The sequence below is a fragment of the Ursus arctos genome, unplaced genomic scaffold, assembly GCF_023065955.2.
Source record: "Ursus arctos isolate Adak ecotype North America unplaced genomic scaffold, UrsArc2.0 scaffold_10, whole genome shotgun sequence".
NCBI classification, from domain to species: domain Eukaryota; kingdom Metazoa; phylum Chordata; class Mammalia; order Carnivora; family Ursidae; genus Ursus; species Ursus arctos.
The window spans coordinates 64,454,566-64,468,616 of record NW_026622764.1 but is presented as its reverse complement, the minus strand read 5'-3'; the positions used below and the strand labels follow the sequence as shown (position 1 = coordinate 64,468,616).

Here is a 14,051-nt window from a genome sequence, read left to right as displayed (position 1 = left end):
GCAGCATTTGATATTGTTAATGTGTACTGGATTTTGGCCATTCTAATAGGTGTGTAGTGATATTGTATAATTTGTATTTCCCTGATGACATATGATGTATGGAGCATCTTATATGCTTTTTTGTCATCTGTGTATCTTCCTCACTGAGGTGTCTATTAAGGTTTTTGATATTGTTTCTTTTTTATATTTAGTGTTTCCTAGAGTTTAGAATATACATTATGAACTTATCATTTTCTATCTTCAAATAATATATCACTTCAGGTATATGGTAAGAAACTTTTACAAGTATAGTTAAATTTCTTCCTCTGCTGTCCTTCATGCTCTTGCAGTCATTGTTTTTACTTCTAGATGTTTGTAAATCCCTTAATACATTGTTGCTAGTTTTGCTAGTTATCTTTTAAAGAGTTTCAAAATGAGAAAAAAAATGTCTTTTGTATTTAACAACAGACTTAACAATTTTGGAATTCCTCAGTTTTCTTGTCATTTCATATTTCCATGTGGTATCATTTTCCTTCTGCTGGAAGAACTTACTTTAACAGTTCTTGTAGTAAAAGTCTGCTGGCAATGAATTCTCTCAGCTTTTATTTGTCTGCAGATGTTTTTATTTTGTTTTTATTTATGAGATGGATTAGGGTTTTCAGTATTAGGTTTAGAGGCTTAGAGTTAAAATTCAAAAGTATATAATAGTTTGGCAATTAAGACTTAATTTTTACTTCCTTTTATTCATTGGTTGGCTGCTAGCAGCCAGGTGTACTTATCATCTGTTTGTTATAATCTTATTAAGTAATTATAAAAGTGGTTATACCACGTTTGATAAACTGTATGTTGTTTTAGATATATTTTAAAGAAGGCAGTTATTGTATAAAAGTCACTCACTTTGTTTTCTTCTCCATTCCCTGGAGTTTTTATGGACTATATTTGTAGCAACATTTGTTATGCTCTTGAGTATAGTTATTTCTATACCATAGAAGGATTACCAATATCAATTACTTGTAGAGAGGACTATTGTGAAAGAAATAGGAAACAAACAAGTATTTTTCTATTTTTCTTGCCTTAGTTTGTCAGCTGGGTTTAGGATCATTAACTTTTATTATGTTCATGTCCAAATTATGAAGTTTTTTCCTGGTACATACTAAAAATTTATCTGAAAGTCATTTATAATGCATGTAGCAGATCTTGAAGATTAGATGACTGATGAAGGTACATATTTATGTGTTGGGGGTGGTCTCTTTAGTTTTTGAATACTTCTTAATTCTATATAAAATTGACAAGACAAGACAAATACTGATGCTGATACTAGCTTTGGAACCTTGGGCTGGTTACTTAATTCAGGCTAATCTCAATTTCCTTATTTGAGATGCTATCTTACAAAATTGTGAGAATTAAATGAAGCTATACACATAAATTACTCAGCACGTAAGTGTTCACAAAATGGTCATTCTTAATTATCATGTTTGCACTTTATTTCTTTGTAAAATTACAGATAAAAGTTAATCTCAAAGATTTCTTCTTTAGAGCTTGATAATTCAATACCTTAAAAATTTAGATTGTATCTGCTTCTACGAGTAATTTGATTGGCTTATAGGAAAAGACATCTGTATAGTAAGAGGAAGGAAACAAAATGTAAGCAGGAGGACAGAGTAGAGGAAGGAGATAAGACAAATGTAGTTACCAAAGTTTGATTAAATTAATATTTTCTCTTTAGATGGGCCATACTTTTTGTTTCTTTGTATGTCTCATAATTTTTTTGTTGAAGAATGGACATTTTGAATATTATCATGTGGAAATGCTGGAAATTATATTCTTTGTTTTTCTTTGTGTTTGTTGTTGCTGTTTTGGGTTGTTTGCTTAGTGATTTTCTAAAATATGTTTCTAAGTCTGTACTCTGTTGTGTGTAGCCATTGAAGTTCTGTTTGTTTGGTGGTCAGCTGATTTTTTTTTTTTTTTTAAAGATTTTATTTGAGGGAGGGAGGAGAATGAACAAGAGAGAGACTCTGAAAGCATGAGCCCGGCGGGGTGGGGGGGGGGAAGAGGAAGAGGGAGAAGCAGACTTCCCATGGAGCAGGGAGCCCCATGTGGGGGCTTGATCCCAGGACACCGGGATCATGACCTGAACCAAAGGCAGAGACTTAACCTACTGAGTAACCCAGGTGCCCCTCAGCTGATGTTTTGACACATTTATCTTAAATGCCTTGTGCCAAGAAAAGAAAAAATGAAAAATCAAAAAGTAGTCTTCCTTTCTTTGCCGATTTGCTCTTTTGGGGCACTCCTGCAATGCTTTGTCAGGCTGTTTACAGCTCTCTCCTAGCTTTTACTTCCTGCTTGTGTAGAATCTAAAGGCCAGTTCCAAGTGAAAGCTTAGGGTCTTTTAGGCTTTTAGGCTTTTTCTAAATGTGCCATCTACCCTGGGTATGTGTGGGTATAAAGACCTTATCTTTCTTTCCCCACATCTTCCTTCCCAGGCTTCCAGGTCTGTTTATTGCTTGTCCCAAGTGTTATCTCTAGCTCAGGCTTCTGCAACTAATATCTGTGCCTTTAAATGCTTCAGCAGAAGTGTTCTAAGTTTGGTGAAATAAAGGCAATTCTTTGCACCTGTTCTTGAGAGAGCTGCCAGATTGATTGAAACCCACAATCTTGAATATAAGGTTCCTACTGCTTCCTCTGGAAGTAGAAAGCAGTTCTTCTAGAACTTTTGCAGGATGCTGTCCTCATGACTGTTGCCCTCCAGGGTTTGGGGGATTATAGGTCGGACAGTGTTGTTTACCAGAGAACAATAGCTTCTTCTTTACCAGAGAACAATAGCTAAGTCTTCCCCTGGTTGGTGTACATTTTTGTGTTGATTCCAGAGTTTTTCAGAAGTTGATTTTGACAATTTTGGCCAGCTTATTGGTTTTTTAGGGAGAACATAGACCTGGAGTTGCCCATTCTACCATTTTTTGGTGATGTCATTATTTTTCAGCAGAAGATGTTGTAAACTGATTTCACTTGAAAATAGAAACTGGAAGTGGAAATACAATTCAGCCTGATTTTAACAACTAAAAACTGTATGTAGTATACTTAGTGCTTTACTAAATCAAGAGAACAAGTCTTCTGAATTTTACTTGTTAAACCTTATATATTTTCCAAGTAATAATAGAAGAAAAAGTAAGGCAACTGAAAGTATAATCAGGAATGCGAAAACATCTCTGGTTTTGTAATCCCCACTGGAACATTAAAAAAATTATATGGCAATAAGAGCAATTCATTGCTGAAGAAGAAAACTCGAATAGTCTGGCTTACAACTTGGTGACTGGCCATGGATTAGATTCTCTTTCCCTCCCTCCTGAACTCCCATCTTGCCATCTTCCCATTCCATGTTAAACACTGAATAATTTTCATGGGCTTGGCACTGTGCTAGAGGTGTAGATATAGTGGATAGTTAGACAGAAATGGTGCTTACCCTTACAGAGCTTATTGTAATGTGGGGGATAGAAAGATACCTGAACATCTGTGGTATCATGCAATGATTGCTATGGCGTGCATGGGTTGTAATGGGAATTCAGAGAAAAGCCATCTTTGTGGGCTCTGGGAAGGCTTTCTGCATTAAGTGGTATCTAAACTAATATTTGGAGGCTTATTGGAAGTTAACAAATGTAAAGATTGGAAGAGAACTCTATGTCATTTATAGGGAATAACATATATGAAAAATTTTAGATGAAGTGAGAGATGTGCAGTGCAGAAATGTTCCTATGACAGTAGCTAGCAAATGGGAAGTAGAGGAAGCTGGAGCTGTGGTGTTAAATTGTGACTTTATAGGCAGTGTTATCTAGTTTAGAATTTATCCAGAAGGGTAAGTTGCAAAGAAATCCAAGTGGTTAATAATTGTCCAATCTGATCTAATTATTGAAAAAGAATTATATGATTCTAACTAATAATCTAAGATTTCAAAATAAAGGAATTTAAGGAAACAGTCAAAAAAGCTAAGAGGCGGCCCACGGAATGGGAGAAGATATTTGCAAATGACACTACAGATAATAGACTGGTATCCAAGATCTACAAAGAACTTCTCAAACTCAGCACATGAGAAACAAATAATCAAATCAAAAAATGGGCAGAAAATATGAACAGACACTTTTCCAATGAAGACATACAAATGGCTAACAGACACACGAAAAAATGTTCAAAATCATTAGCCATCAGGGAAATTCAAATCAAAAGCACCTTGAGATACCACCTTACGCCAGTTAGAATGACAAGAATTGATAAGGCAAGAAACAACAAATGTTGGAGAGGATGTAGAGAAAGGGGATCCCTCTTACACTGTTGGTAGGAATGCAAGTTGGTACAGCCACTTTGGAAAACAGTGTGGAGGTCCCTTAAAAATTAAAAATAGAGCTACCCCATGATCCAGCAATTGCACTACTGGGTATTTACCCCAAAGATACAGACGTAGTGAAGAGAAGGGCCATATGCACCACAATGTTCATAGCAGCATTGTCCACAATAGCTAAATCGTGGAAGGAGCCGAGATGCCCTTCAACAGATGACTGGATTAAGAAGATGTGGTCTATATATGCAGTGGAATATTACTCAGCCATCAGAAAGAATAATTACTCAACATTTGCAACAACATGGACGGGACTGGAAGAGATAATGCTAAGTGAAATAAGTCAAGCAGAGAAAGACAATTATCATATGGTTTCACTCATTTATGGAACATAAGAAATAGCATGAAGATGTGTAGGAGAAGGAAGGGAAGAATGAAGGGGGATAAACAGAAGGGGGAGATGAACCATGAGAGACTATGGACTCTGGGAAACAAACTGAGGGCTTCATGGGGGAGGGGGTGGGGGATTGGGCTAGGCCGGTGATGGGTATTAAGGAGGGCACATATTGCATGGTGCACTGGGTGTTATACGCAAATAATGAATCATGGAACATTACATCAAAAACTAAGGATGTACTGTATGGTGACTAACATAATAAAAAATTATTATAAAAAATAAAAAATAAAGGATAATTTTGAGTATAAAAAATAAAAGCTCTATATTTAAGAAATAAAAGATACTTAAATTGCTAGTAATTACAAACTTAGTCCTTTCAGAAGATAATATTTTCCAAGTCAGCATTTTATATTCTAAATTTTTATATAGTAAATTTTATTTATATAAATAAGAGTCATTTCATTTAAAAAGCTCACCTATGATATTTATTTTATATAAATTCTTCTATGAGCAGTTCTTGGGTAGGAAGCACCATTGTGGACCACTTTTCTTGTAGTGACAATACCTTTTAGAATTTTAAGGAAGAGGCCTGGAAAAAAAGAACTCCCTTAACGGTGCAAATAGAGTATTACAATGACACATTCAGATTTACAGGAAGTCTTAATTGATTTATAAATCTCTTTTATTTTCTCCTTTTTATCCCATACACAGTTCATAAAACACTGATTTCTCTGTAGATCTATGACACATCTCATTTCTAATTTTTTTTTTTTAAGTCTAAAGTCAGAATTCGTAGGAAGGTATTTAGGTTCATTTTTCAATCTAGAGTAGAATCCTGGATCTGTCACTTTACTTATATGTGACCTTGTTCATGCTGCTTAATCTCATTTATTTTCACTTTATGCATTTTCCTCATAGACTTTAGTTAGAGAATAGTTTAAATAATGAAAGCCAATTGTTTATACTTTTTCTTACGTGCTTTAGTTGGTAAATATTGAACCACTCATTTATAAGTAGGGAATAAATATTTCTCTAATCTTGGAATGATAGTTTTGTAAGCATTTAGCCTTATTAACACTAAAGTATTAAAAATTATAGTAAAGGTTAGAAAGACCATCTGAAAATACAGGCCTACTCTACAACATCTACAATAAATAATTTTACAGCTTCTGGCAGAGAAACCAGAGATCCAAACTGTACTCTACTCTTTTGTGATTAAATGATATATAGAAAGGAGCATTGTTTTTTGACTGTGAAAGATGGAACCGTAAGCTTCCCATAACAGAGGCTGATTGTTAGAATTATACATACTAATTGTTGATTCCTTTAAAAGCAGACTATTTTTTTTTCCTTCCCACTGAGCCCATCTCTGTTATTTACACATTACATAATGGTTGTTGGTTATGCCAGACTCTACAGAAATACTTACAATTCATTTAGGAGATCAGTCTAAAAAATTCTTCAGTGTTCTCCCATTTTAGTATATACTAATTCTTACACACATTTATTCAGAGGCTCATAGGCTTAAACCTAAGTATCTACTTCTATTAGTTCAGTCATCAAGTGTCCACATCATTGATTTTCAAACTGGTTGTTGTTGTTGTTTTTCCCTATATATGGTTCCCTTTTAGAGCACCTCTTCTGAGTTACTAACCACTGGTCTACAGGATTCATAGTAGTGACCCAAGTCAATTGGACGTGTAATAGTGTAAAAGTAAGCAGTTCTTTGGTAAGACCATGGTATGGTGAAAAGATGCTTGAGTTGGTTCTCATAGATCTACAATTAATATCTAAGAGAGTACATGATCCACAATAGTTTAACATTTGCTGGAAACATAAGGCTTCAGCTAGCTGTTTGATGGTACTTCAGGCATATGTGATCAGATGACTACATTTTTTTTTTTTTTTTTTTTTTTGTTTAGCTCAGAGTTGGGGTCATAAGAGAACTGGTAATAGCTAACCTTAACTGAATGCTAGCAGGATGGCTAACTTTTGTTCCTAAGTGCTTAATCCCAGTTACTTTATTTAATCCTCATAACTACAACACTGTTAGATAGGAACTTTTATTTCCATATTTAGATGAAGTAACTGAGACTTAGAGAAGTAGAGTCATTAAGGTCACACAGCAAGTGGTATAGCCACAATCTGAATCCAGGAAGTCTGAATTCAGAAACAATCTCTTAACCATTCTAGTAGCTATTTTTGTTAATAAGACAGAAATAGTAGGAGGAGTTGAAGTTTTTTCATACAGCCTTTAACCTGAGAGAATATCTAGGTCAGTTAAAAAAAAAAAAGGGGGGTCAGAAGTTAGGATGAGGGCTAGTTTCTCATAAAGTTGAGTTTTGGAGCTGTTCACAGAGAAAAATACAGAGTATAATTTTAAAATTTGGGAATATTTTGTTTTTAAATTCTAAAATTTCAGAAGACTTTAAAAATATTCTTAAATGAGATTTTATTGCATGTATGGAGTTGTATGAGGACAGACTTATTGGGTTTTGATCCTGGATCCTCTGTCTACTAGTTTTGTGATCTTTTCCAAGTTAAATTTTCTGTGCCTATTCTTCCTTATCTGTAAAATGAAGATAATAATATGTCCTTTCTCATAAGTTGTTGTTTGAGAATTAAATTATTTAATCTATGAAAAGCTCTTAGAATAGTACTAAATGTATGTAAGTTTACCTGATGGTATTATTATTATTAATATTAATTGTATTTATCCTGTAGCATGTGGTCATCTACCTATATTAATGAACATTTTTCTTTGATAACAATTTCTTCTTGAATCTAATTTCTGGTACCTATCTGCCCCTAATCTTATTTTTCCTTTATTTCCATTTTCTTAACTACTTACAGTTTATGTCTTCTTTTATGCTTTTTGTAACTTATGAACCAATTTCAACTTTTGGGGGGATAAGGCAGAGTATACATACATATATACATCTTTATTTCTGGAATTTAACAGTATTAGTGCACAGGCCTTTTCTTGTTTACAGATATATATATCCTTAGTTCCTAGAACAGTAATTTTTAGTTTTTAATACATAAAATATTTAGGGGCGCCTGGGTAGCGCAGTCGTTGCGTGTCTGCCTTCGGCTCAGGGCGTGATCCTGGCGTTCCGGGATCGAGTCCCACATCGGGCTCCTCCGCTCTTCCTCTCCCACTCCCCCTGCTTGTGTTCCCTCTCTCGCTGGTTGTCTATCTCTGTCAAATAAATAAATAAATAAATAAATATTAAAAAAAAATAAAATATTGAATGAATGAATAATGGATGTATGACTTCAAATTTGTCAGGTATTTTGTATATGGCTATTATTTTCTTCCTAAATTTTCTATTTTTTAGACCAGAAAGAGATCTAGTTTTTCAGTGTTCTTCTTTAAGAATGGTACTTTTAATACATCGTATGTGATTTGATCAATAGAGAATATCATTGTATCTTTTATTCTATGTGTATTGTCTATCACCGTACCTAAAGTAGCATTTGGGAGGGACAGTAATACTTTTGACTCACTTGACATAATGCACAAGTCAAATACATTGCTATTAAATCATCTATGTATATCAATTCACATTTTTTAAAGTAAAGTATTATAAGATACTAGGTGTATTTCTTTTAAACATTTTAAAAAATTGATTCCATCATTTCAACTTTTACTATAGGTTTGCTAGCATCAGTTTCTTATATCTTTATCTTCTGTACATGGAGATTAGGCCCTTTTTTTTTTCTTTTCTGTTACGTCTAGTTTGTCAGTATAGTAATATCACAAAAGAAAATGAACTTCATGTCTTAAAATTTATCCTTAGTGAATTCTGCATTTTCTAATGATTATCACTTTTTGGATCCAAATTCTTTTTCATAGGAATTTGTCCGAATCCTACCCAGTAGTTATATGCACCATTTTGCTCTACTTGATTTGAAATTACCTTTTTCAATTTTTAAAAAACTAGACTTTGCTAGTTTTCATTCTTACAGCGCGCGTAACTGTAGCTTTCAAATTTTTATCAAAAGTCATTTTAGACTAGAAGACTTGAAATTTTTTAGAGTAGCTGTGCTATCCTGCTAGTTGAATTATTTTATTATTTTTATTTTATTGTTATAAATAATCTCTGATGTTATCATTCTTTTTGTTTATTTTCAGCTGGTTGGCGGAGAATTTGACTTGGAGATGAACTTTATTATCCAGGATGCTGAGAGTATAACATGCATGACAGAGCTTTTGGAGCATTGTGATGTAACATGTCAAGCAGAAATATGGAGCATGTTTACAGCCATTTTACGAAAAAGTGTTCGGAATTTACAGACTAGCACAGAAGTTGGGCTAATTGAACAAGTATTGCTGAAAATGAGTGCTGTAGATGACATGATAGCAGGTATGAGGTTATCTGACAGGTTAATGTACTTTAAATGTTTATAAAGATTCACTTTATATACTTCTTTATATACGTCTCTTTATATTCCATTGGTAATATAGATTTGTTGAAGCTAACTTGAGTTAAAATAGATAGAAATGTATGGAAAATTGCCCTTGTATATTAAGGAAAAACTTGAAGAATGGAAGAAACCTTCTTCTTTATTAGATAAACATAATTACTGATTTTGCTTTTCCAGGTTTTAGAAAATCTCAATTACACGGAATAAATAACCACGAAATCTATCAGAAAAATAAACAGTACCTTTTTACATAGTACTTAGTTAAACTTTACATAATTAAAATTTTACAATATGTATTACAGTTCTGTATAGTGAGCATTTTGCCAACTTCTTCAAGCTCCATGCTTTTCAGTTTGGCTTATATGGAACTATGACAGGAGGAACTAATATCCTTAGAATAAGCATGTTGAATTTTTAGGAAATGTCCATTTTACTTTGATACTTTTTAGAGAAACTTTTGTATTAAAATAAACAGATAGAGAATAGAAAATAAAATTGCCATGGAATTTCAAGATAAAAATACTAAGTTTTGTGCTTGTTATGTGTTATTTCAAATAACTTTGAAATCTGTGATTATTCATTGCCAATCCTTTGTCTCCCTGCAAGTTCATTCTCCTTTGTTGTTAGATGCACTTCAGTAGAAATGTTTTGAAAGATGGTCCCAGAGCAACATTATTCCCAGAGAATAAGTTTAGAGTTTAAAATGTTGATTCTTTTAAGCCATGAATCTTCAGCATAAGTCTCTTCTGATATAAAAGGGTCTTCATGATTTTAAAAGTGTTAATATGACTCCTCACAGTATCATACCTGATCCCTAGAAGTATCAGACACCAGAGAATCCTCTCTCATATTTTGATTTATGCATAATTAATTTTAATATTAGTAGAACAAAACATTAAGAAATAATGGAGTGAAGAATAACTTAAAGATGAATGTCTTTTAAACAATATTTAAACATTTTTGTTTTTCTAATAGAGTATATTAGAATCATTTCTAATTGCTTTCAAGCTGGCATCTATCTCTAGAGTGATTTAGCATTCTCTATACTGGTTGTTAATGGTTAACTTGATGAAAAATGAAATTCAAATTTAAAACATCCTTTTAATGATGATATGTACCATCTGTAAACCATTCTGTAAATTCTAGCATTGTTTAACAGGAGTTTATTTGCATAAGCTTGTATGTTTGGTGCTTACATGTTGTATAGAACATCATGTGATCTTTGAGTACTTATATCTGGGTTTAGTCCTGAAGTTTTTTTTGTTTTTTGAAATAAAGTGGCTACCACTTTATAAAGTGCGCTTTAGAAAATGAGCCACAATTACATACATAGTAGTTTACTGGTACATAATTCATGAGCTTTGAGATATAAGATGATAGTAAGCTTGATTAGTACTGCAAAAGTTCATATGTTCATGTTTTCTATTATATAAAGCTCCTAATTCTCTTATCTTTGCTTCTCAATAATAATAATATTGGTAACACAAAACTTTCACTTTTTGTTATTTTATCATTGAATAAACATCAGAAAAATACCTCTACCGTACTTTTAGCAGAGAAAATAAAATTTAGATAACATACTAATGAAGCACCAAAAAACACTACTAAGTTTTCACTCTGAATATTTATAGCTTGTTAAGTTCAAAGAGGCACTTTTCACTTACTAAGGTGTAGGTATTACTGGAAGGTAGTTAAATACCTATCTAAATTGAAAAGAGAATTTCATAGTCTGAGTATTTTTTCTCCTTTAAAAATTTTGTCCAGAAAAAAACACCTGTTACAATAAAATTAAACTGAACTACTTGGTTATATGTACAATAAATAAGAAATTTTAATAATTATGTAATTAAATACAAATTTAATAGATTACTTTTTGTGACACACATATAAGATTAGATAGAGGTTTGGAAAAATAAGTTTAATTTTTTAGGAAAGTATTTGTAGGTAAATGTTTAAGAAATCTGTGAATTTGCCATTGCAGCTAATTGCTTGAAACTGCTTCTTATTAACTTAGGGTTTTAAGATGCTTGATTTCTATCTAGAATTTTTTCTTAAAAACAGATCTGACTAAAATGTAGTAACTATAAACTTTTTTATTGAATGATGAAACATTTTATTTCATTAAAAGATCTCTCTCAAAAATGGCATATCAATAGTCACAATTTAATCATAGGGATTGCTTACTTATTGTGGCATTAAGTAAGATTATTCAATTATTTGTTGATGAAAATAACCATATTAAATTTCTATTTTGAAATATTTACATAATAAATATTTTGAAAGTCTCAAATTCTAGGTATTAATTTATGATATTGGAGAATATATATTATATATTAGTAACTAATTATTTAAACTTATTCTAACTCGCTTTTTAAATTAATTGATGATAAATTATTTAGAATGTGTATGTGGATTGATTGTAATAATTTGTGTAGCATCTTTAATCCTTAGGAAGAGCTTTAGAAATCGAAAAAATGAAGTATAAATATTTAGATGTTTAATTTCTTACAAAGAACGATTGATAGAGGTACTACTCACAATGTCTACATGAGAAAGAAATCAAGGACAAGAGATTAAATGTATAATTTTCCTATTATCTGGTGAGCTGGTGTGTCTCTCATATGCACATAAACACATGAACAGAATGGATATCACTAGTAATGTGTTAAGGTCATACTTTGATTTAGAGACTAGTAGGTAACAGAGAGGGCTCTGGAGCCACACTGCCTAGGTTTTAATCCTGACCCTACCACTTAGAAGATAGAGTGTGTTCTTGGGCAAGGTGATTAGGTTATTTATGTCTCACTTTCTTCATTTTAGGAAGTGTTTAATAAGAGTACTTACTTCATAGGCTTGTTATGAGGATTTGTGTAGTTAATAACTGTAAATCACTTGAAATAATGCCAGGCAAGGAGTAAATGCTCAAAATTGTTGTTAATGGGGCAAGGAATATTTCAAGTATATATTTTATTAAGAATACATAATTCTAAAGTAAAATATGGTCAACTCTCATTTTTTTATAAATAACCGATTTACAACATTAAATCATTGTACCTTTGCGTATTTTTGCTTTCCTTTCCCTGCATACAGTTGGTGTATGTGTGTATGTGTATTCTGGGAATTTATAAAATCTATTTTATATATTTGCTAAGGAAACTTAATTATAATGGTAAATCTGATGGGGAAAAATCCTAAAATTCAAATACAATGCTTTTGGCTGTCTGAGGACTTAAAAATTGTTAATTAGAATGACTATTCATGAGGACATTTAGATAAATATGTATGTAGAAATGAGAATTGATAACTTTTGCTCTTTCAAAAAGTGTATTACCTTGACAGATGGCAGCTCATGACTAGAGTTCAGAATAACTTTATTTTCCTTTGAAGATCTTCTAGTTGATATGTTGGGGGTTCTTGCCAGCTACAGCATCACTGTCAAGGAGTTGAAGCTTTTGTTCAGCATGCTTCGAGGAGAAAGTGGAATCTGGGTAAGCTGTGGTCAGGGGGAAAAGTATTCAGTATTGGTGCATTAATACTTAATGTTCAGCAATTTGTCTCTAGAGAGCTATAAACTTGAATTTGTAATGGAAATCGTTCTCCTTAAAGAGTTTCGTAAATGATGTGAAATTAATTTCTCTCTAGTTAGAAAACAATCTAGTGTCTAACATGATACATTAGGTATTTTTGCTAAAGTTGTATGGTGACAGTTCTTTTTCTTGTTTCCTTAGCCAAGACATGCAGTAAAATTATTATCAGTTCTTAATCAGATGCCACAAAGACATGGTCCTGATACTTTTTTCAATTTCCCTGGTTGTAGTGCTGCGGTAAGTTTTAAATACATGTGTTTATTTTTATTTATTTATTTTTAATTAAGCTCTGTTAAGGTATAATTCACATAAAATTCAACAATTTTATGAGTTTTAAAGTTCATAATTACCACCACAGTCATGCTTTTCAACAATTCCTCGTTTCCTAAAGTTCCCTTGTGTCTCTTTGAAACCAGTCCCCTCTCCCCAGCCCCTGTCCTTGCAGTCTCAGATTTATTTTGTGTTTTTATGACTTTGCCTTTTCTAGAATTTCATATAAGTAAAATCATACAGTGTATAGTCTTTTCTGTCAGGCTTCTTTCATTTACCATAATGCTTTTGAGGTTACCCATGTTGTAGCTTACCAGTAATTTATTGTGTTCCTTTTTATTCTGAGATGTGTTACGTTTTATGGATATGCTACAGTTTATCCATTCACTAGTTTATCCAATTCACTATTTGAGTTTTTGGTTTCTGGCTATTGTAAATAAAACTGCTATGATCATTTGAACACAGATCTTCTGTGGGCATGTTTTCTCATCTCTTAAGTAAAAACATGAGTGAAGTTGCTGGATTTTATGCTAAGTGTGTGCTTTATTTCACAAGAAACAGGCAGATTGCTTTCCATAGTGGAAAATTTTGCATTCTCCTTGACAGTATATGAGAATCCCAGTTGATCTGCATCCTGGACAATGTCCCTCTTTTTAATTTGAGGCATTTAAATGGTTATATAGTGGTACCTCATTGTAGTTATAATTTTGTATTGCCCTAATGACTGATGCTATTGAGCATTTTTCATGTGTTCATTGGTTGCTTTTACATGTTTGTGATATTTGTGTTCAAATCTTTGTTCAGTTAAAAAAGTTGGCTTTATTATCTTAAGAGTTCATTACGTATTTGGGGTATAAGTTATTTTGTCACATGGATAATTATCAAATATTTTTTCCCAATCTGGCTTTTCTTTTACTTTCTTAACAGTATTTCTTAAAGGAAACAGATTTTAATTTTGATGAAGTTCAATTAAACTTTTCTTATGGAATATGCTTTTGTAATCTAAGAAATCAGTATAAACCAAGGTCATAACATTTTTTTTTATGCTTTCTACTAAGAA

The 14,051-nt window shown here is 32.3% G+C and overlaps 1 protein-coding gene across 6 annotated transcripts in view; it reads left to right on the top strand.

The window, feature by feature from the left end:
• The window catches only part of NBEA (neurobeachin), a 662,109-nt gene that overhangs the window by 60,416 nt on the left and 587,642 nt on the right, over window positions 1-14,051 (top strand). For all 6 annotated transcript variants that reach the window (XM_048215508.2, XM_048215507.2, XM_048215504.2 and 3 more), the window contains exons 2-4: window positions 8,842-9,073; window positions 12,522-12,622; window positions 12,863-12,958. In XM_048215508.2, coding sequence (XP_048071465.2) covers window positions 8,842-9,073; window positions 12,522-12,622; window positions 12,863-12,958 — 429 coding nt within the window. The remainder of the gene's footprint in view (window positions 1-8,841; window positions 9,074-12,521; window positions 12,623-12,862; window positions 12,959-14,051) is intronic.